Source organism: Cajanus cajan, chromosome 7 (genome assembly GCF_000230855.2).
Source record: "Cajanus cajan strain Asha chromosome 7, NIPB_CcT2T_4, whole genome shotgun sequence".
In the NCBI taxonomy this organism is placed as follows: domain Eukaryota; kingdom Viridiplantae; phylum Streptophyta; class Magnoliopsida; order Fabales; family Fabaceae; genus Cajanus; species Cajanus cajan.
In genome coordinates, this window is record NC_138523.1 from 59031302 (window position 1) to 59055259 (window position 23958).

The 23958-nt window shown below is 31.4% G+C and overlaps 5 protein-coding genes across 10 annotated transcripts; 2 read left to right on the forward strand and 3 right to left on the reverse strand.

The window, feature by feature from the left end:
• Positions 1 to 1787: 1787 nt before the first annotated feature.
• Positions 1788 to 3955, forward strand: LOC109796866 (hemerythrin HHE cation-binding domain protein). The gene is made up of 3 exons (XM_020356696.3): positions 1788 to 2663; positions 2806 to 2960; positions 3288 to 3955. The coding sequence occupies exons 1-3, from the start codon at positions 2114 to 2116 to the stop codon at positions 3540 to 3542; spliced, it is 960 nt and encodes a 319-aa protein (XP_020212285.1). The 5' UTR covers positions 1788 to 2113; the 3' UTR covers positions 3543 to 3955.
• A 3515-nt stretch (positions 3956 to 7470) lies between these two features.
• LOC109797059 (Polynucleotidyl transferase, ribonuclease H-like superfamily protein) lies at positions 7471 to 11541 on the forward strand. Of its 3 annotated transcripts, XM_020356961.3 has the most exons (9): positions 7473 to 7753; positions 7824 to 7895; positions 8101 to 8224; positions 8303 to 8390; positions 8682 to 8819; positions 8896 to 8983; positions 9069 to 9189; positions 10282 to 10475; positions 11250 to 11541. In XM_020356961.3, exons 1-8 carry the CDS (start codon positions 7672 to 7674, stop codon positions 10460 to 10462), a joined length of 894 nt encoding a protein of 297 aa, XP_020212550.1. In that variant the 5' UTR covers positions 7473 to 7671; the 3' UTR covers positions 10463 to 10475; positions 11250 to 11541. The 3 variants fall into 3 exon arrangements, with proteins under 3 accessions (XP_082916433.1, XP_020212550.1, XP_020212549.1); XM_083060307.1 differs by lacking the exon at positions 11250 to 11541 and having other exon boundaries at positions 7471 to 7753; positions 10269 to 10425; XM_020356960.3 differs by lacking the exon at positions 11250 to 11541 and having other exon boundaries at positions 7474 to 7753; positions 10282 to 10667.
• Positions 11542 to 11556: 15 nt separating this feature from the next.
• LOC109797060 (uncharacterized) lies at positions 11557 to 13825 on the reverse strand. Of its 2 annotated transcripts, XR_014428030.1 has the most exons (4): positions 13531 to 13825; positions 11989 to 12351; positions 11731 to 11896; positions 11557 to 11619 (listed from the first exon to the last, which is right to left on the reverse strand). XR_014428030.1 is itself a non-coding variant. In XM_029270755.2 (2 exons), the coding sequence occupies exons 1-2, from the start codon at positions 13622 to 13624 to the stop codon at positions 12059 to 12061; spliced, it is 387 nt and encodes a 128-aa protein (XP_029126588.1). In that variant the 5' UTR covers positions 13625 to 13825; the 3' UTR covers positions 11893 to 12058. The 2 variants fall into 2 exon arrangements, 1 of the variants encoding a protein (XP_029126588.1); XM_029270755.2 differs by lacking the exon at positions 11557 to 11619 and having other exon boundaries at positions 11893 to 12351.
• A 2256-nt stretch (positions 13826 to 16081) lies between these two features.
• On the reverse strand, positions 16082 to 17687 carry LOC109797839 (replication protein A 14 kDa subunit B). 2 transcript variants are annotated; one of them, XM_083060308.1, is made up of 4 exons: positions 17533 to 17687; positions 16932 to 17190; positions 16734 to 16753; positions 16082 to 16403 (listed from the first exon to the last, which is right to left on the reverse strand). In XM_083060308.1, exons 2-4 carry the CDS (start codon positions 17185 to 17187, stop codon positions 16371 to 16373), a joined length of 309 nt encoding a protein of 102 aa, XP_082916434.1. In that variant the 5' UTR covers positions 17188 to 17190; positions 17533 to 17687; the 3' UTR covers positions 16082 to 16370. The 2 variants fall into 2 exon arrangements, with proteins under 2 accessions (XP_082916434.1, XP_020213576.1); XM_020357987.3 differs by lacking the exon at positions 16734 to 16753 and having other exon boundaries at positions 17533 to 17686.
• A 3146-nt stretch (positions 17688 to 20833) lies between these two features.
• Positions 20834 to 23419, reverse strand: LOC109795673 (ferredoxin, root R-B1). 2 transcript variants are annotated; one of them, XM_020355161.2, is made up of 2 exons: positions 23257 to 23419; positions 20834 to 21516 (listed from the first exon to the last, which is right to left on the reverse strand). In XM_020355161.2, the coding sequence occupies exon 2, from the start codon at positions 21506 to 21508 to the stop codon at positions 21044 to 21046; it is 465 nt and encodes a 154-aa protein (XP_020210750.1). In that variant the 5' UTR covers positions 21509 to 21516; positions 23257 to 23419; the 3' UTR covers positions 20834 to 21043. The 2 variants fall into 2 exon arrangements, with proteins under 2 accessions (XP_020210750.1, XP_020210751.1); XM_020355162.3 differs by lacking the exon at positions 23257 to 23419 and adding an exon at positions 22912 to 23187.
• Between the last annotated feature and the right edge of the window lie 539 nt (positions 23420 to 23958).

Genomic DNA, 23958 nt, shown 5'->3' on the forward strand with positions numbered 1-23958 from the left:
TAACCGTTAGATCCTTCAGATCCAACGGTTACAGTGGTGCACCCGTTCACATTCCTCCAACACTTGTCTTTTGTTACCCTCAAAGGAAGCCTCACCTTCCATTAAGGCTGGGGGGCAGTGTACAGGTAGGGGCATTCGGCCACCTCTCTATCGGCCAACGAATGGCAGAGTCAGGTGGCCGATCGCCAATCGGTCACCTGAATAAGTCCATCACTCGATAGTTAATCTATGCTTAAGGGATAATTACTTAATTAAGGTGTATTACCTAATATGGTAAATACATCATACGGCCCATAAGGTCCAAGGCCCATAAATGTCAGTATAAATAGCTCAGGTCAAAAGGTAACGTCACTGTTCATTAATTACTCTGGATATTGGTGTTTGTCCTGACTTGAGCGTTGGAGTGCCTTTTGCAGGTACCAACCCCTCACTCGCGTTGGATCGGAGTACTCGTTCGGCCTTCAGAATACGAGAAGACTTGGTGTACCCTCTAGACAGGTACACAAATAAATAAATATTTTAAATTAAATCTTATAAATAAGATCAGATGTAATATAAAATATAAAAATAACAAATAAAAAAATTTAAGCGTGAGAATATAATAACCTTATAAATAAATAAATAGTAAAAAAAAAAATTGTTGAAGAATGTTGACTCATTAAATAGTGGCACGACGGCCGAGAATTACAACACAACAAGACCGTGTATGTGACGGCTATTTCGAGGAAATAATTTACCAACATTTTGAATATCAAACATTAAAATCGTATCTAATGTAGAGTAATTATTTTTTATATACAACTTTTATAAATATTTTAAAAATAAAATAAAACAAAATATATTTTTAAATTTACCAAAATAGTTTCTAAAAAATGAAAACTAAGGTAATAAATAAAAGGAAGGTTTTAACTAAGAAATTAATAAATACTAAGATATATTTATTTAAAAAAACCCGATTGACCTACTTTATTATGCACTTGAATATTTTTTATAAAAATATTCCATTCTCAATTATTGAATCAAGATTTCAAAGCTATTAATTTTTCATAACAGAAAAATTATTTACATATCTTAGCATTGACCAATGTATTTGCATTAGTTTATTTGACCGAGTTTTCTTGTTTCCTCTCAAACTGCCTTTTTATTTTTTATTTTCTATATTATAATAATACACCCACGTTGCTTACAAGATCACGTCTCTCTCGAGTATCAGCTAAGCTGAATGACCTCGCCGCATGATGACAACAAATCAACAATGAACCCCTCATTCCTTAACATAGATGATTCATTTTATTGGCACTAAATATTTATTTTTTTATCAATTAAAAAATTTAATAAGCCATTTTTAATGAAGTTTCTCAATCATATTTTTTTACACATAATATTTAAACATAAAATTTTATTAAAAAAATAAAGTAGAATACCATTTAAACCAACCCCAAGCGTGTGGTTCAGCGGTAGGGGTTGATCCACGCTTAAGCAAAGTCAGGGGTTCGAAGGCGAGAAGATTAGTCACTGCTGTCGGCCATGGATACTCCATGGACGAACAAAAAAAAAACCATTTAAACCAACAATTTAGTTGAATAATTATTCATTTCTGACTCAAGTGTTTTTTTTTAATAATTAAAAAAAATACGAGAAAAAGTTGACTTAATAACATCATTCACATACTACTCATGACTCAATAGATCCTTCTCCTTGACACCGAATATTTTATCCAACCCAACGTTAAAAAAAAAAAAGGCTAGAGATTGCATCTGATGTAAGTTAATGGTAAAAAATATTGACATTAAATTAGTTTGCAGGATTTCCCGTACGTAGAAAAGGAAGCAACGAATTTTGGTTTGTTTCTTGGGAACTAAGCGTAACAACATCCATTGATGGCTTCCCCTGAAAGCCAACCCAGGTCAAACCCAAATAGTCGTATCTATCAAAACGCCGAACGAACCCATGGTCGGTGGGAGCTCCTATAATCCAAAGTCCACACTACGGTGTCGTTTTCAGTTCGTTTAAGCATCTCCATCCTAATAACAACGCTTCTTCTACTACTACTACTACTACCGGTATCTTAATCTAATCCCCAACGAAGCGAAACGAAACCGTTTAAGACGCTATGGGGAACTGTTGGACGAAGTCGGAGAAACTAACGGCGGAGATTGTTCCACCGCGAGACGGGGCCAAAGTGTACCCCACCGTCCGCCTGCACGGGTCGCCCAAGAGCATTGTCGCGGCGTACATCCGTTTCGCGCTTCTCCAGAAGGCGGTTTCGACGGACTTCGTTCCCTCGGAACCGGACGGTGCGGTTACGCTCCAGGTGGGGTCCGAGGTGGTGTCGGGCTCACGCGACACGCTGCTGCGCTTCATCGACGCGCGCTTCCCCGGGCCCTCGCTCGGGAAGAGGGAGGACGAAACGACGCCGTTGCTGGCGTCCCTGGCGCGCGTGCAGCACACCGCCATGCTCTGGCACGTGGACCGCATGCTGAGGTGGGCCGAGGATCTCACCACACGTGGAGGAAGGAAGACCGTTGATCCCTCCGTCGGGACTCCCCGGATGGAGATTAGGAAATTCGCCCGCAGCTACTCCCAGCTGCTTGAGCTCATGATGGAACACGCGCGGATGGAAGAAACCCTTCTCTTCCCTATTTTTGATAACGCCGATCGAGGTTTTTTTTTTTTTATAACTATGGTTTTGTTTTTGTAAGATCAATTTTTTTATTTGTTATGGTTTAGTAGGCCTTGGCCATGTGGAATTTTACTTGCCTTTGAAGCCATGGTGTATGTTATATAGTTTTTGTGTTTTGCCAGGGCTTGCTAAAGCTGCAAAAGAGGAACATGCTAGGGACCTACCTCTCATGAATGGCATCAGAGAAGTTATAAAGTCTGTTGGGGTTTTGGATTCCGGTAGCCCTGATTATCAAGAGGCTTTGTACAGTCTTTCTACTCGGTTCAAGTCATTGCAGGTAAGTTCAGCTCCTAGGAAATTGGAATAGCATTTCTGTTTGTGAATTGTCATGCTCTAAATTGGAATGTTTTATTTTTTATTTGATTTTAGGCATGTTTCGGAATTATGGAGGTCTAATTGGATAGTCTTACAGGAGAATTAACAATAATATGTGGAACTAAACACGCCATTTGTATTGTGATCCATGTAGTTGATTTGTATTTTGTATTTTCTCTGGTTCTTTTACTGAATTATTTCTGTCACTAGTGTTTTCATTATCAATTTGGGATCTGGATGTGTATGTGTGTCTTTATTGGGGCATGATTTTATTGTTAATTTTTTGTAGGGGCAATGCAAACAACATTTTGCAGAAGAGGAGGTGGAATTGCTTCCACTGATGGAAGCGTTGGAGTTGAGCAAAGAGCAAGAAGTGAGTGCACTGGAGCAGTGCTTTGAAGTGATGCGAGAAACACACGGTCGGTTGTTGAAGTTTCTTCTTGAAGGTCTACCTCCTTGTGATGCTATGAAGTACTTGGACTTGATCAGCATGTGTAGGGACAAAGAGAAAGTGGAATCCATGCTCCAGATGATAGTTAAGTGAGAGATCTTGTTAATGGGTTCAATCATTGTGCAACACATGGATGAACTGTCAGGCTTGCTTTGTCAATAGATGTAAAATTGTTTTTTCTTTTTTTTGAGCCAGTTCTTCTGAAGGAAGGAAGTAACCCCCAACATATCTGTAGGCTTTCATAGTTCTGCTTTTGTGACCTGGGGCATTCTTCTTGAATCTGTCGGCCTGGCCTTTTGATTAAGGAAACAGAAAGCATGGATAGCATTTGGAAAAGCAGGACATTTTCTTTTTCTTTTTCTTTTCCCTTTTCCTTTTCCTCATGATAGTTTGGATAAGGTTGTCATGAACATGTTCCTAAATAATGTAAATCCAAATATAAGCACCCAAATTTATTCAAAACAAAAGTAAGTTAAGTATGCCAGTTTGCCTATTTTGATTGGTAACTCCACAGTTTGTTGAAACTATTTAACCAAGTTATTTTGTTTGTCCATTAGCTGGTAGCTCATGTGGTATCCCTTGCAAAATTCCCACTCTTGTTAAAGCATCAGATTGCAAAGCAAGCTTCCTTACTGCATTAAAACTAAGTCTCTTGGTTTTTTGGGATCCATTGTTCAAAACCTGACAAATACAAATAATTGAGGTAAAACTTGAATGGTATACTCGTGGAGCGTATATGAGGTATATTCAGCAGCTAATCATTTGAAAATAGTTGGATTTAGATCTATCATATTTGTAACCAGAAGAATAAATTCATTATTATCAATGAATATTGTACATCATTTTGCCGGTCATAACATCATAACCATTGTAATTCTGCCACCTATTTCAACCCGTATCATTGTCAATACAACACTGCTACCAAATTCTTTTATCTCCCCATCACCCCACTTTTCTCCTTTTATTTTCCTGTTATTGTTATCATTGCAGTGGTGTCTACACTCCACCACTCCCCCCTATCTTAACCACCTCACTACCATTATTAACAATTTATCATCTATCAGTTCCATCATCACCTCATTATTGTTACCTTCACTACACTCATCTTTATTAGAATCACACATTGCTACCACCGAAAAAGTTTCACCATCACTGGCACCATTCTAACCACTACCTTCAGTACTACCAAACACTCACCTATTATTTGTAAACTCTTTAAATTTGATTGTTACCTTTGCCCTAATGATGAACTTATCATTAAGTATTCATGTTTTGCGATGCTTTCGCGGATGTAACTTGTGTCGTTTTACTTTCTTACTTTTTGTTTGAAGTTTTTATCATCCATTGTGGATTATAGTTAGGAAGATGGGAAAATGGTGCATATAATGAAAATTTGGGTCGTTTTACTCGTTGCAGTGTCATGAGATGGGATCGAGAAAAAAAAAAGAAAAAAGGATAAGGATGGTGACAGAAGAAGCTTGAAGGATACTCATTTTATCAGGGATGATAATGTGTAAGGTTTAGTTACCACATTACAATATTTATTCTAAAAATACTTGTACCCGACTTCTTACTTAGGAATTAGGATACCTATATAATTAGATCAAGACTCATTATCCACAATTTACTTAACATGAATATGGTTTCTTGTTTGACAAAATAATAAAATAATTTAAATGGGATATATTCACGGTATATTCTTTTATTATTTATTTTTATGTTCTCATCCAATCATATATTGATATGAATCGTTAATTTTTATAAATATATGAAAATAACTATATTGTGCAACAACGATTTCTCTTTAATAATGGTTTTTGGTATTTTCCTTCAAAGAGAGAATTTTTTAAAATTATTTTAACTGTTTATCCACTTCAATATTTATTTATTATATTTATTTCTAAAATAAAATTTTAAAATTTTAAAATAAACTACCAACAATTAAAAATAATTTTGTGTCATAATATAAATTATTTATTATAAATCTCAAATATAATTTGCATGTTTAAAAAATATTTATTTATATAAATTTTAAATATAATACAATTGATATATTTAAATATAATATTTATTTATATATATAATTATATATAACAAATATTTAACCTCTTTAATACACATATTAAACTACTACTTGTTCTTGATCGATGAATAAATACTTTATTGGATCTGTATGTCATTTTAATATTGTACTACTCTTGGTCTATAATTTTTTTTTTTTATGTTTTACACTTTTTTTTTATTTTATGTTTTACACTTTTTTTATTTTTTTATTTTTATGTTTTACATATTTTAAATAATATTTGTTGACTTTATTTTTACAGATATTTTTATTTAATAATTGTTATTCTTACTTTATAATTGTTCTTATTAAAGATATTAAATAAGGATATATTGAATTTAATATATTAATATTAAATATTTCTTAATAAATGTATAAAAAAATTAAATATAACAGATTATGTTAAGCAAGAATTATCTTTTTTAATTATATAAATATGTTTAGCCCAAAAGTCATCTTGCCTAGTTACATTAGTATTCATTCTATTGGGTGAATGAAGTAGAATTTTGAATATAAAACCAATATTTGTAATGATAATACCGAAACAAAAATTACAATACAAGAAAAATGAAAGCCGAAAGCAACAACGGCTCTGTTAGTCCATGTTAAAAAAATCAATTATTATTATTTTTAAATGAATGTAATAGGTAAAAAATTAAAAGGTTCGTCATAAGAGATATTTATAGCATTTTTACTTTCAAAAAGAACCGTTCAAACGTAAATAGTCTTAATTTAATTATTTTTATTTTATAACTACATTATTGATAAAATATTTACTAATTTTATCGATAATTATGATTAATTATTTTTAGTGCAGTTTCTTTTTCTAACTACAAACAATTTTAAGATCACTTGTATATCTTAACGAGTGTTGAGTTCTCAATTTAAAATGGTTATCCGCCACTTTAAAAATAATTTTGACTATAACCAATTTTACAAAAGTTGTCCAAGCACAAAAAAAAAGTAGATTAAAATATATTTTTGTAGTCTTTATTGTATTGTGAAAATTAATTGTAGTATTTATTTTTCTTAAAAAATCATTTTAGATATTTAACTTTTACATTTGAGTTGATTTATTTATTTGAAACAGTAATTATTTTCGATTTTATAACACAACTTTAAGTATTTTTGACATGTTCAAAGAATGCAACTCTGAATGTTTGTAACTAAAAAAAAACCGTATACATCATGAAAAACATGTTAAAGTTAGTCATACGAATAATTGAAAAATCTAATTTTATATATATATTTTTTCGAACTCTCTCTTTACATGATTTTTACCATAATTCTATTACCTTTTTGATCGGAAATAAAATAAATTTCATAGTTGTATATGCAAATAAATTTGAGAAGACAAATTTCATTTTTTAACTTAATAAAAAACAAGAATAAAATTGTGTCTGAAAATCACGAATACTATTTTAAAAGAAAAACATTAATATAAATTTAAAATTAAAAAACTAAAATAAGTATTTTAAAAATAAAAAATTAAAACAAATTTTTACAGTAATATATATATATGAGGAGATGTTCAATATCAAATTTTAACAATTTAATAATTAAAATAAAAGTTCTTAATATATATATATATTAAATTTATAATTTTTTTTAAAGAATTTGAAAATTTTTGATATTTTATTTTATTAATTCAAATAAATTAACGTATAAAATAAATTTATAATTATTTATTAATTTGGATAAATAAAATAAAGTATAAATAATTTTTAAATTATATATATATATATATATATATATATATATATTATAAAAGAGATATATTTTAATAACCATCTTCTGATCTTTATTTTTTAGTAAATTATTATATTCTTTAAAATATAAAATAAAATAAAAAATTATATTATTTTTAAATAATTATTTATAATTTTTAATATTTATTTGTATGTAATTATTATAGGCTCTGGATCCATCTAAGTATATACAAACGTTATAAAACTGAAAATAGTTGGGAAGAGCTCGTGCCCTAATTTCGTTGCTTTCCTTAATTAGAACCCGTAAAATCAAGAGCACACCGAAGCAGTGCAAGTTTGTGTGGCGGGAATTTAAAATAAAGTTTTCTTCAGAATTCAGAATTCAGAATTCAGAATTCACAATAAAACGCGCGTTTCTCTTAAGTAGCCGAAGGACTAAGGAGGAAGCAGAATGGGATCGAAAGTTGTTCCACAATGGGCATCGAAGCCTTGCGCCATGGGAATCGACGAAGCCGGAAGAGGCCCCGTTTTAGGTTATCCCTCAACGCTCATTATTTTTCCGCTCCTCTTTTTCCTCTAATCATGTTTTCCAATTTGTTTCAGGGCCTATGGTCTATGGTTGCTTATACTGTGCTCAGTCCTACCTTAAGACCCTAGCTACATTGAGTTTTGCAGGTATCATACCACCTACTTATTGTTGGAAAAGATTGCATTAGTTAATTAAGACATGTTTGGGTAAATTTCTCTATAAAGACTTATAGGATGAGAAAATAAGAAGTGAAAATGAGAATAAAGTTTTTTATAAACTAAAGTTTATCTATACAAATGCTTACCTGAAACAATGCCTAGTGTCAGCCATTGAAACTTGATGTTGGTGCAGATTCCAAGACACTAAAAGAAGAGAAGAGGGAAGAATTGTTTGAAACCTTAAAAACCAATGATTCTATTGGATGGGATGTTGATGTCATTGACCCACGAGAACTCTCCGCTAAAATGCTTAAGAAGTAAATCAATAAACCTTTCTTCTTTTTTGTGTCATTGTGTTTTCTATTACCTGAGTGTTTTTCTTATAATTTTGACAGGAATAAGATAAACTTGAACGAGATTTCACACAACTCGGCCATGGGCCTCATTGATAGGGTACTGAAAATGGGAGTGCTTCTAACTGAGGTAAAATCCTTGCCCAACTTATGTTTTAATGTCAACTGTGTGCTGATTCATCTATATTATTCGAGGTTCATCAAAGCAGGTGCCCATGCCACCTTTTTACTCATGACTTTCAAATCAATGGGTGCTGTGTGCTTAATTTCTTCCATTGAAAATAGTGGAACTAAGTACCAAAAGAGAGTCTCTTAAATCTTGTTTGTTGTTATTGTTGCTGGTATATGGTGTGTGATATTAAGCAGTAGCACATGATAATTCAATTACTGAGGTTTGAAGCACATAATTTGTTCCTATCAGGTTTATATAGATACAGTTGGAGATGCAGGGAAATATGAAGTGAAGCTGTCTAATGCTTATCCCTCTATCAAATTTGTGGTTGCAAAGAAGGCTGATAGTCTTTACCCGGTTGTCAGTGGAGCAAGCATAGTTGCTAAGGTACCTGTCTTTCCCTTATAATTACCAGTGATTTTAAGCCCCACAGTCTACTTGCAACCTTAATCCAATCTTTTAGGTCACAAGGGACCGTGCTTTGAGAGAATGGGTGCTTGATGAGACTGCTGAAAACATGCAGAGGAATTTTGGCTCTGGTTATCCCGGAGGTGAGAATGCTGCTATCCTATCTCATTCAGTGTCTATGTCTCGAATAACATTGTACTTACAATAAATCTGGTTATGTCTGTGTAGATCCACAAACAAAGTCTTGGCTAGAGAATCACAAACATCATATCTTTGGATTTCCCACATTGGTCCGATTTAGTTGGGGAACCTGCAACACTTATTTTAAAGATATTGTTGAAGTGTTATGGTAAGGTTGCTTTCTTGAGCATTGGGCAAATCTGTAACTGTAGGGCACACAATTCCAAGTTTGTTCTGTTTAATACATGATAATGCATTCCTTACATCAATTCTGTGTCATATTCTCTGTTGAAATTACAGGGTTTTAGTTATAAAGGGAGGAATATATGATAAAGGAGGCTAAATATTCTGAAATTGGGATTAAAATGGTATGATGTGATGTATTACAGCGTGATGATATGTTCATAAAACTTGAACATGGTTAAATTAATCATTCGGTCCCTATTGGTGACACGTATTTAGGAAACAGTTCCTGTATTTAAGAAAACCTAGTTTTTGTCCCTATAAGCTCTTATTAGTATAGATTGGTCTCTGTTCTTACCATGTTTCTTAAGTTTTAGTCCCTAAAAAACTTCAGTTTTATTCTTTATATGCTATTATAGGGACTAAAACCTTTTTTTTTTCTTCATACAAGGATTGATTATTAAATAAGTGCATGTAGGGACCAAATAATTAGTTTAACCCTTTGAGCACCAAATGGGAAATAGATAAGGAAATATGGTAACCAATTTTAAAAGATGACAAGGCAATGAGGAAACTAATTTTAAAGGATATTCTAAAATAGGATAAGACATTTCATTTATTCTAACACATTCATAGAAGATATTTTTGTGCTTTAAGTGGTTCGAGTTTTACTTGCTACAAAAATTAGCAATCTCCTAAAAGTTTAAGGTGTTACATGTGGTTTTATACTTTTAAAAAAACTCCTCACACAAGCTTTGAGCTTGAAGCAAGGATAATTGACGTGTCCTTTATGCCTTGTGCTTTAATTTAATTATGAAGTGGGAGGGAAGACTCTTTAACTCCTGACCCTGGGTAAACGATGTTGAAAGCCAACCCCCCTGGCTTCCCTCTTTGACATTGTTTTGGAAAAGAAGGTTTCTTGGCACACATTATATCTACAATTTGGATGAAATTTGAATCACTTGCAAGGCCACCCTCCCTGGATATGGACCAAATCGCCTTTCCCTCCTCTGTTTTTATATTCCAAGGTTTATGTAAGAGTTGTTTGTGCTTATCTCTCTTCAGTAATTGTTTACAGGGAATCTGACAATTTGGATGAAGATGGTGGTAGCAGTAATAGTAATGGCAAGCGACAGTTGAAATTAAGCAATGTTGGTTTCACCACATCCAAGAAGAGAAGTGAAGAAATAGAATCAAGTGGTAAAGGACGTTGTAGGTTTTTTCAGGCTCGGAAACTAGAGCACCTCACTCATTTCTAGAAGTGATGCTCAAGTACTGTACCCTCTCTCTCTTTGCATTATCTATGTGAAATTATATATTATTCGAATTTCATCTTTCGGATAACATTTCCTGTATATACACTTTCTTGGATGATACTCAGTCTATTAAGACGTGTCCTAGGTATTGTTTCAATTTGATTAGTATACTTGAAATTGAAGCCATCTTATTAAACATTTATTTCTATGTATATGGTTTAAAATGTCTTCTAATCAGCTCACGCAGACAAATCCTTCGACATCTGAATGGGAGTAGTTGAATTACCAAGTGTTTTCGGCTATAAAGCCTGGATACTTCATAAATGGAAAAGTATTGGTATTGTACCTGTAACAGACATCTATATGGCTCAAATATGTTAGGATATGTATCCAAGGAATATTTGATAATTTTTTCAAAATATTGGATACGATTCTGATACGACTCCAATATAATTCATAATGGTTGGATATGGTTTTATAACATATAAATACCACTTGGAAACTTGTTTTTTACCCAAAAGTTTGTTTTATTAATATTTTAAATTTTTATTTTTAGTTTTAAAATTTTTAGACGGAAAAAACCTTTTAAAAGTAAAAATGCATACTCTACAAAGACATTTCTCTTTTTTTTTCCCCCAATATTTTATATTTATATAATAATAATAATTATTTTTTTAACATATCGCATCCTTAATTTTTTTTTAAAAAAATTGTATTTCCATATACATGTTGTATTGTATTTATATCGTATTTATATCGTACTAAGTATCTGTGCTTCATAATTTTCCAGCTTTGAATCTGAACGTGGCGGGGGGGTGGGGGATACCAGTTCTCCCCAACAGGCCTGCATGCTTCATCCCTAAGTTTAAAATCTTGAGTTTTCAAGGAAGTGAAAACAGTGATTCTGATTGAATAAATTTTTTTTGTTTGGTCTTTGGACGTCTCACTGAAATCACCATAAACAACGAGCGCTGAGTACCCAGTCTGAAACGGTTAAGCTCAAGTTGCCAACAATGTTTATGATTATGGAAAATGATAATATATTTTGAATAAGCTATGTTGCAGAACATTGATTTTGGTTTTATGCGTGCATCCTGTTATTAAAATCAGCTCATTTATTCTTTTGCTTTGTTTATTGTCACTCCAACCAAAAGTAGTACCTGGCAAAAAGCAAATTGATAGTGTTACATTTGAAAAGAGATTATTTTAGTCATGAATCATTTTTTCAAGAGGAGGGACATTCAAGGGAGGCTTTGTATCATTGGTTGTACCATTTATGCATTTCAGACTTGCAATTGCAGATAGACATGTTAGACGAGTCAACTTAGCCGCTTCTGCCCACGTTGCATCTGTAAACTTCTCTTTGTAGTACAGATTCTCTGAAGTTTATGGACTTTACACGTGTTTAATAGGATAGAGTATTATTTATCATATTCCCTGCAATGCGAATCAAGTTTTATTCATCAGCATCTGGTACATTCTGCATATTGTGTCAAATTCAAACTTAACAAAATACATAATTAGGTCACCAGAAAACCCTTCTTCGAAAGAACCAGTGACAGTTGTTACATAATATACAATGAACTGTTTTTGTGCTTTCTATATCAACAAAAATAACAGCACGAGAGAATAGATCTGGGTGAACAGAAGCACATTCGACAATTTGATTTTGTTAAGGTTGCAGTTTGCAGCACTGTGACGGGTCTGATGTTGGCGATTTTTTGCAGCACCTGCTGCATAAACAGGTATCACTGCTGCACCTCCTCCTCGTGTGTCAGGTGATCCTGAATTTCCATTTCCGTGTGAACTGCTACCGTGGGCACTCCCATGACCTCCGTCTGTCTTAATTCCATATATTTCCTTTTCTTCGAACTTCCTCTTCTGCACATATTCTATTAAAAAAACAGTCTTACCACATGCTTAAGAAAGAGATTAACAAGGTTAATTCCCCTAATTGCTTATAAGCTCTGCCCAAATGAAAGTTGCATAAGAAAATGATGTGGTTGGTTATTACAAAGACTTGTACACGCATCTCGCTGGTAAATATCAGTTCTGTAATAATAACTATATTCCAATCTTATGCTAAAGTATCGAGTGCAAAATGACCCCTTCACATAAAACCCTCACACCAGCTGCTGTAAGCAAATAAAGGTAATGAATCTATACACTTTAGCATTGCAATATTTCACTTGTTAAAGACTTGTAGACGACACAAAAGCACACGTTATCGGAGTTCATAATTTGGTATTGGATACCCCAATAGACAACTAACACTGAAAGATAACGACTAAAGGTAGGAATCTGAAGTTCATATGCTTTGTATTGCAAGAGAATTTCAAGAAAAATAGTTATTGGCTTAAGCATCTGAATTTTCCAATAGTGGGAAACGATAAACCGTGGAAAGGTAACAATATACTCGAATGTTTCGTTGAGTTATTTTTTTTTCCAAAGTAATAATAACTTATTTCCCAATAGCTTTGTTAGAAAACTGACAAAAAAAATAAACAATTATTTCTCTAAAATAAAATAAACTAGTGCATCATGGAATGATCGACGATTAAGGAAAAGAAGACGGTATGGTTAAGGAAAAAAGGCCTGTAATGGAATCTGAATGATACTATATTAAACCATAAAAAAACACTATGGAAAGTGTTCAGGACCGGAAAAAATGGTTACTCGTCAGTTCGACAATTAGAAAACTTGACTTTGATAAAATAATAATTCTATTGAACAATAAACTTATGCATGTGTAGCTTATATTATAATAATTATTATTATTCTGCTGATTTCCCGCAATCTTGATATCTTACAACTGTCTCTTTTTTTTTATTTATTTTTTTTTATCGTATGTTTACTGTGAGATGAACATGATAAGTAATAGCTATAGCATACACTGAACAGGTTCCCACGACCACGAAAGCAGTAAATGGCCATAACTGTAGGGAATAATTAGATGACTTCATATCTATTTCTATAGGGAAGAAAAAGTATTGGAGAAAAAGAGATTGGCAAGATAAAAATTGAGTTAGAACTTTTAAGTTATTTAAAAGAGAGAGAACTTAGGATAGTACCTGAAGGCAAGTTGTTGTGAAGAGGATATGCAGGTGCAAGATTAATGAGATAAATGAAGATAAGAAGAGAAAATCCCAATACTCTGAAACCCATTATGTTTAGCTATAGTAATGTATAGAGATGAGATAAGATGATTCTTCTTTTATACGAAAATCATCTTCTCACTTTCTGGCTCATGCTCATGCTCATGGAATGGATTGTGCGGGCGGAGCTGGTTTCAGGTGAGAATGAATTTAAGAATAATATTTTACAAAGGAAAGTTTGGCCTTATCTTCAGCGGAAGGTGGCCTTACTGTAAAGCCTTTAATTTATATTTATAATGTAAGAAACTATAGTGAGTGGTCCAAATATTTAATATTAAATGTCGAATCTACTGGCAATTAGTTCGACATCTCACGACTGATTAGAGTTTTTTTATGGGTGGGTAAAGGGACTAAAAGCCCTGATTAGAAAGTTTAACCTCCATGCTTTTTAGTACCTCGGAAATTCATTACAGTAAAGCATATTACTTTTGTAGCTAAAATATATTTTTACTATCTTATTTTAATTTTTAGTTTCATTTGGTCCTTAAATTTAAAACAATCTCTTTAATATCTTAAAGTGTCTTTCTTAATTAAATTGGTAATTTTATCAGCTTTTTCATTAGCGATGTTAATTCTACATGATGTTAATTCCAAGTTGAACAATTAAGATAATTAATTACATTCAAGTTTAATTTAATTTAGAAAAATAATTATTTTTTATTAACTTTTAAGAAAACTTATGATAATAATAATAAATAAATAAACATTTTCTTTTAAAAAATATTCTTAAACACGTGCTGATGTATTGTATAGATCATTTTCAAAGATGAAATATTTTCATCTTTTAAAGGGCTAAAATAAAGATATTGTAGACTTAAAGATTAAAGTAACTATAACTAACCATTTGAATGACTAGAATAAGAGTTCGTTCTATTATTAATTTTACTCATAGCAAACCAGGTTGCGTACCTTACTTTTAATTTACAATTAAAGAAGCATCATTGCCCTTCCATTTATCATTAGAGTGGGATCGATGAGGTGGCACGTGGCAGTCATATATAAGATAGTAAAATACCCATTGGCTATGTTTGGAATGATTGACCAAAATGTGATTATGTTAAGTTCAATTCATTTGGTGAAAAAAGATAAACCATGTAACACACTTTACAGGTTGCATTATTGGGGAAAAAAAGTCATTTAAAGATTATGAAGTTGAATAAAATAGTGTCAAAATGAAATTCACATAAAGAATATAAATAATAAATTATTTAAGTCTAATGAATTTCACCGTTAAATTAGTCCTATGATTAATGACAGATTAACTGTGGCATTTGCTATATCTTATTTAGTCCCAAAATTGTTTTAACGTGAAATGTATGAGCTGCTTTTAGCTGTAATTGTAGATCTATAGACATAAGATGTATGAATCACTCAATGTCGCATTCATGTTGGACATACTTCAACAAAGAACAGCTATCGAACAAATTTCAATAAATAAACATGTGAGAAGACTGAATACAAATCAAGCTCGGATATCAGATTGTGATTTTGATAGTTGTACATGACTAATTGTTACAAGTTATTTTCAATTGCTTTGATGTTTGAATATCCTAAATAGATACCAAAAGACTAGAGATAATATAAATTAATAATATTAAGAGATCGTGATAAATAATTTTCTTTTCCAGCTAATCACAAGGAAAGAACAACCAATATTCAAACAACACATAAGGGAATAAAAAGTGGCAAGAATCATTCAATTTTTCCCGTGAATTTTATTTGTACATTTATTTCACTTATTTCTAGCCTAATTTTTTAATGGTTGCAATTAAGAAATACTGTGAAAATATGTATAAAGTAAAACAATGAATTTAACACATTACACACTTTAGATCAATGGTAAATACAGTATCATTTCATTAACTTACATAATTTGCTATGGTGGGTTGCATGGCTATATTCGATGATATCAACATTAATTTTAAAAATAATCAAATTTATGTTTAAGTAACTAATATTATTACAATAATCCTGAAATATTGTTAACTTAATAATCAAAACAGATATATTTTATATGTTGCTCTCAAATTACAATTAAAATTTTACTTCAATAATTCACACATTAAATAATAGTATAGATCATAAACTCCATTTTAAATCGAAAAAACAAATTAAAAGTAACTGTATATAATAATTACATGTAAGGACAGATCATTATTAATATGAGTAATACTAAAAGTTAGATCTTGATTGCAAACCTTGTAAATACAAAAAAGAAAAAGTTATTATGAAAATAAATATACTCCTAACTTTATTTGATTAACATGACTTTCTATCACGAACACTCATAATTATTTGAAATAAATTTAAAAACGCCCATCTAAACACATACTAAATAACGTGCGTACATTTGCCACAGTAAACACGGAAGAAATATGAGAATAATTAAGAACGTAGCAAAGTTTCTTACGATGCACATACAATTGGAAGGGAAAATACGCAAGGTATTTACGTGAAGAACAAAATATTCTAAATGAAACTTATACCTCTTTTCATTTAAGGGAGATGCAGACATAAGCTAAACTAGTCATAACATAAGAAATAAGATAAATGGGATTTATAAAACATGTAACAGTTCCTACAGAGCACATTTGCTCTGCTCCTTTGGAAACCCCATATACTCAAAAACATAGTTCCTACATTTACATGGAAACAGAAGCTTTAGCATGAAAAGCAGCAACTTCAAACCCCATCCGTTTTCTGACCAAGCATTCGTTGATGGCCCTAGAGAAACAGACTTTTGAATTCACCATTTGCTAGTTGGCACAACTGATTGTAAGAGTCGGTATCTACAGAGAGGACATGATCAAAACCAACATACATAGTTAGGAACAGAACGATAGAAATAAGAAATACCAAACAGTTCCTGATTCTAGTTTTTATTGTGTCAATGGTAGAGGAAGAGAGCAATCGCCCAATAAATCTAATTTGGGGGCTTAACTGAGAACAAAAAATAGGTTTGAAGAAACATTTACTTAATATGATTATTTTCCTATTTTGAGAAAATGTGAAATTTTGAAGGGTTTAATGCTCATGTGCTTCCATTAAAATAATTTTACACCATCAACCAATCAAAAATCATTATTCATGTTAAGTTCATTGATTTTTACAATAATTACCTTGAAAATAAAATCGTTCCCTGCAGTAAATCAATCATAAACTATTATTAATAACTTTTAAGGTAATTATTGTAAAAACCAATGAAATTTACATAAATAATGATTTGTGATTGGATGCATAGCCTATTTTCTCAATTTTGAATCTATCAATAGACAATAAGCAAGAAAAGTAATAGATAATGTTGTAATGCATCGTACCAAACGTGTTGCCAAAGTCAGTCCATACTTCGGCACCAATAGAGTTGCTACTTTCAGCAATGCCAATGACTTCAATATAGTTCATAAGAGGGACTTGAGGCAACCCTTTTATGGTTAATTGACAGTCATCAGTGGATTTGGCCGTGGCAGCCCCACCATCACACCGATTCACCTGAACCACCGCCCGCACTTTCTTCCCAATAAAATTCGGAATCAACTCACCATTTACAAATACAGCAGGGTTTGACGTGTCCATTGCCTGAAACAAGATGAAAAGAATCAACCTTTGCTAGCATACCTTGAAGAAATTAACTTCCTGCATACTGGGTAATTAACGATTGCATCATCTAAAAATTCTGGTTTCAACTTTTCAAATCAGCACATATTAAAGTAAGCGTTGAACATGTTAACAGGGGAAAAGAAAAAAGAACAAAAATGTGACATTATCGTCTAAGAGGAATTTCCGCAAACACTTTGAGTGCACAAAAAAATGAATATGATTGTTATCAGTAATAGATCAACTAACCTAAAACATTTGGCAAATAAAAATAAATAAAAAAAACTAAAAAAGAATGAATCAATGGGAGAGGGAGAGAAAAACCTTAGCGTTTGAATGATACGAAAGAAACCCTCTTTGCGTTTGCGTAGTTAGGAAGGGAGTGACTGCGCTTTGAAACTAAGAGAAAGCGCAAAAAAGAGAAAAAGAGCGGGAATCCCTCAATCATTTGGCGGGAAACCACTACACTTGAGTTTACCATTTTCTCCCTCAATTTAATTTCTTTTTATTTTTTGAAAAAGGCTATTATATAAACTAGTATATAAAATGTGCATACTAAATATTTATAATAAATTATATACATAAATAAATATTATATTTAAATATATGAATTATATTTAAAATTTGTATAAATACACATTTTTAAGCATATAAATAATATTTTTTAAGTAATATATAATTTATATTTTATTATAGCATAATAATTTTTTAATTATTAATAATTTATTTTAATAATTTAATTCATAAATAATTATGATAAATAAAAATTAAATTAGATAAAAAAAATTAAAAAAATCTCGTAAAAAATTGCTTCTAAAAACGTTCACATAATATAGAATATCATGTTTAATATATTAGGATTAATTGTTAATATTTCTTCTTACTAAATAAATCGTTAATTTTTTTTACAAATTATGAGTGTATTTAGTTAAAATATGTCTTTAATTTTGGAAACAAGCGAAATGAAAAAGTGTAGAATAAAATTGAGAGATCTCTCTAATAAACGACACCGGTGTAACTTTTACTAAGTGTTACACCACTCAATAACTTTATATTAAATGTGAATTTTGTAAATCTAACCGTTAGATAGAAAGTTCATATCTCTTAGATCATATATGTCAAATTTTGTTAAAATTGAACAACAACTTGAAGGTAATCAAAGTGTTCATATTTTAATATATTTTGAAATCTATATATTACGTCAATTTTGTTTTATGAGAATGAAGTATCAAATCATCTTACATTAATATAAAATTTGATATATATGATCTAAGAGATATCAACTTTCAATCTAACGGTTAGATTTTGAAAATTCAAAATTAATATAAATTTATTGAGTGGTGTAACACTTAGTAAAAGTTACACCGGTGTCGTTTGAACCCTCCTCATATATATATATATGTGTAATTAATTATATACAATTCAATGATTAAGTCTTGATTCTTCTTTTATTCGTTTTACTTTTGTTGATTTTTCTTCGAAAGTAAACTTTATTACTCCGTTGCCGCTATGATTTCACTGATTGCAATTTGCATTCTCTGTGTCCAAAGAATTACTTTAAGGAAGATTTGTCGAAAAAATCAGATCAATCACAAGTAATTACGACACTTTTTCTTTGATATTCATTGGCCATATTTTATTCTCTTTTGATTTAAAAAAAAGCAGAAAAATAAGGTATCATTTTATGATATGTCTAAATCTAAATCACGCTATTTCTTATTTTTATCAAAAGTTAGATATGCCTTTCAGTTAAATGTGTTCATGAACTTGATTAGGTTGAGTTTAACCTCGCAATCTCAACTCGATATTAATTTTTAACATAATTTAACTAACAATTGTACCTACTTGACATATATACAGTAAATAAATTTCTACGATGTCAAGTAAAGTCATAAAATTTCAAAGATTTAAACTAGAAATTGCTTAACAGCATATAATTCGAAAACAAATATATTAATATAAGAATACTATCATGTTCAGTTGTTCACTTTGCAATTAGGGGTTACATATCTATTCTGAGTGCCTGTTTAGAGACTAACATTGAAATTTATTTCCCTTAAATCCGTGGCTGTATAGTTTTGAGCTTAAGCCTTCTTATCACCTAATTTTTATTTTATTTTTTTCATGTTAAAACTTATTTGAATGTAAGTTAGAAATATTTTTAAATTTTTTTATTATAAATAAAGATTTTTTAGCGAAAAAATTCCCAAAATGTTCTTATGCATGAACATAATCAGACTCTTTTTCATAAAATATCAATTTACTTTCTTAGAAATTTCATCACATAATTATAGTTAGTATAACCTCACTTAATGCCTAATTTTCTCGTGAACCTATATTTTAAGTGATTTACATTTTAAAAACAATGTGTTTTTTTTTTTTATAACTTTTCTTTCTTCACTTTTTTAACCTTCTAATGATAAAACATCTTGTTAAACTTGTCTAAGTTGTGGGCTACTCATACTTGGGTTAGCACATACTATAGAGAGAGAGAAAGGAAGAGCCCATAGAAATCAATCATATTCTCATGAGCCTATCTTTTTAATTTAAGTTTAGTTAGCTTGATCCCGTTGGACCAAAATGAACCTTAACGCATACACTTTAAGGGAATGCTATGCTTTTTATGACGCATCAAGATCATATTGTACCCTGTATTGGAGGCTAAGTAACACGACAACAGATTAGTATATATGCTAAGGCGATAAGTCCTGGAACTAATATGATTCCATTTCCATAACACAAAACAACAAAGGCATTAAAAAGGCCCAATATGCACTTATTACATGTCACTTAGAAATCTTAAGGTATCATCATACTTTGCATTCAAACTTGGTTTCCATAATAATAGTATTCGTAAGAAATTTATGTCCTATGCTTTTTTTTTTTTTCTCAACTAGTTTATTGCCCTTTATTTTCTTAAGAAAAGTTGTGCCAAACATTTTAAAAAAAACTTACAAAATTAAGGGCCTTAATTTTTTTATAAATAATAGCAGAAAAAGTAACTTTTTTCTTAAAAGAAAAACTAACTTAAAAAAAAATATTTACCTAACCCATCATGAACAAATGATAACGATGAAACAATAAAATGAGTAGCGATGATAATTAAATCTGTACCTATGGATAATATCTAAATCTGTCCCGATTTTGACCAAAAATATACCCAAATCTGTCTCGATTTTAACTAAAAATATATGATTTGATCGAATATGGATAATATCTGATTTATTAAATCAAATTTGATTTATTAAATCAAATATGAGAATAGGGATGTGTATACACATATCTACTCCATACCTAACCTGTTTTAAATTTCTAAAAACTTAATTTATTTTAAAACAAATTTACTTGAAATTTATATAATTCTTACTCTATTTTAAATTCATGTCAAATGAAACTTAATTAATGTAATTTTATAATTGTTACTTTATATTAAAAATTTTATTTTTTAATATTTTTCTAAAAAAATGTTTAACTAATTTTTGGACGGATACGAGTCAAGTGTAAATATACCCTATATTTGATGAGAGAGAAGATATAGGCCCAAATCCCATACTCATGGGGATGGGATCGGGGACGGAGATAGGTATAAGAGTTTGGAAACTTTTCGAATATAATCCAAACACAGTTTTTAAGCATTAAAAAATATGGGCGCAGCCTTATTCTTGATTAATACCGATCTAATGGCTACATATCAAAGGGTTCAAGCTTCACATAAATTTAGAATGATTCAAGTTGTTGTACAAACACCAACAGAGTTTCACAACAATCTAGCTACCATCACCACCATGACACATGTTCAAGCTTAGAAAAACTAACAAAAGGCATACATCATGACTTAGCAGAGATCTTCCTCCTTATGGGTGTGAATCACACAATCTGACTTTGGGTATGAGACACATGTGAGAAGGTAACCCTTCTCTATTTGCTGATCATCAAGAAAGGATTGATCAGACTGATCCACAGAGCCTGAAAGCACTTGGCCAGCACAAGTAGAGCATGCACCAGCTCTGCATGAGTAAGGCAGCTCCACTCCAGCATTCTCAGCTGCATCCAGAATGTAAGAGTCATCAGGGGCTTCAAATTCATTCTCCACACCATCTGGTCCAATCAGTTTCACTTTGTATACTGCCATTGCTGACACTCTAAAGGATGATGATTTCAATCCAAATGCTTTTGACACATTCTTCACAGAGCTCAAAGATGATGGAGTCTTGATAAGAGCACAAGTTCTCCTAGCAGGTGCAGTTCCAGACAAGGAAGCTTGTGGAAGTCTCATAGTGGACATGTTCAAAGCTGACATTTTTACACCTGAATCCAGATATAGGTAAATTGTTTTGTATGATTAACCACATAGAAAACCACTATAAAGTCATTAATATAGAACATAAATGAACAGGAACACAACCATGTGAAACAATGTAACTCAATTATCCAGACAAATTTGTTTTTTTGGCCTGCACAACAATCATCAACCACTCAAACATATATTCAGCCTGTCTGGTTACACACGTGTCACATGTTTTTTGTGTTTACAGAGAAGCAATCAGTTATAGCTTCCATGTTCTTTTAGCAAATTGACGTGATTTACTACATTTGTAACATATGTCCAAACACAGGCATTTTACACTAGACAATGACAAAAAATTAAAGTATAAATTACACAATATCCCTCTATACTTTGGCCCCTTTTTCAATTAACTATTCCAGCTTTCTTTGCAGCACCTACCCTCCTCAACTTTAGTACAAGTTAAAAACTTTAATTTCCTGGTTTACTATAAAGGTAGCTTAACTATTTCAACTTCAGTTTTTTTGTTTTTTTAATAGAGTTTGGTGATAAAAAATGACTTTAGGGGATAGGTTGAGGAAGATGTTAAACCACTCAAGGAAATGTGTCAAATAAACAATAGTTGTTTTAGAAGTTAAATAGAAAATTTGTGTTTTCAATTTAAACCAAAGTAAAAGTAATCTGTACAAATACAGGGAGAAAAATGGAACACAGTTCATCCAAAAGCTATCAGAATAGTTACAACCATGGTTGGACTTCCTTGTAAAATAGTGAAAAAAACTCAAAGAATTTGCCACCAAAATGACTCTACGTACTCAAGTACAAACCTTGATTTCTCAAGATGACATGTAAAATATAACTCAGTTTATTGTTATATTAACTAAATAACCAGATAATAAGAGGAAAAAAAAAATTGAACTAACAATGAGCATCACATTGACAACATGTGGATATAACAAATGACAATATATTGGAAATTTTCTCCGGTACAAGACGGCAATATTGGCTATTATGCAGTAAAAATGGCAAGGTCATAGATTTTTCAAATGTTCAAGTAATTCTTTTTGTTTTTGGTCAACTATAGGATACAGGGCAACTCAGATTGTCAGAAATTGCTTCTAAATAACGGTCACGGATCGAGGATTTTACCAGACATGGTGCAATAACAGAGACGTAGTTTGCCTAAGGTATGAAAATATAATCTAGATGCATCTCAAAAATTATTGTTAGGGCATAAAGTGCACGTGAGATGAACGCAAGTTGAAGAAAATAAGAAATTGCAAGACGAGTACAATACAGTAACATAGACTGTATATAATCACCACCTCATGGTTAATCAATCTTTCATCATAAATCTTTTAACTGAACAAGTCAAAGAGAATAAAAAGGACATGCAATTCCTCTGATCAACACTGTACCTCAAAACGCTTACACCTATCATCGTATTGATCCCTATCTAAATCCCCTCCCAGCTACAGATATTGAAAATTGATGAACAATTAAAACAATAAATCCACGGAAATGGGAAAGAGGGTGTGGATCAAACCAAAACAATTCAAAACAACAATAAAATTAAAATTGTCATGTATGTATCAGACAGAAGAGGAGACCCCCCAATAAAACAAAACTTTATCACAAAAAAGAGAGAGAGAGAGAGAACATAGAAAAGAAGAGTCTATGTGATATGTATGCATAGGAACTATGAAGAAGAATCGAAATCGAAATAAAAAATGATGAAAGAGATTTGGCAAAAGGAGACTTACGATAAAGTGGGTGAGAAAGAGAGAAGTCTGAGGGAGTGAGAATGAAAATGAAGGTTATATAAGGAGAGGGTAGGTGGGTTGTGTCGTGAGTCGTGACTCGTGGTTGATATAAGAAAGTGACCTTTTGAGCGTTCGGTGAGACAACAAGTGAGGTCGGCGCAGGAACTAGTGTCCAATTTTGCCTACGTTTTCATGTGTCCTTTGCAATATGCATAAGTCCAATGAAACCTAGTTAATTTTTTGGTCACAATCCCATAAATAACTTTGAAGTGGATCCATCTACTTGTATCACGTGCCATTTGCACTTTTCCAGGGACAGCCTGCCTGTTCAACTTCAATAAGACCCCAATACACTATTCTTCAGAAAATTAAAATTTATGCTTTTTTTTCATTTTAATTTTGGGTGATACTCAATCAGTTCCTTTTTATTTTTAGAAAAATTTTATTTTTATGTATTTGTTATTTTCAAATTTCAAGACAATATAATTATTAGGTTATCAATTATATCTTTACATCTCACCTAACTTTTAATTAATTTATACATTACAATTAATATAAATTTATTATAAAGCAAAAATAAATGAGAATATAATAGGATATATTAAAGTCATTCTATGAAAATAGAAAAATTTATCTTTTTTTTAATAAATAAAAAAGAATCTTAAATAATTATTATAACTTACCTCCTATTAACTCCGGATC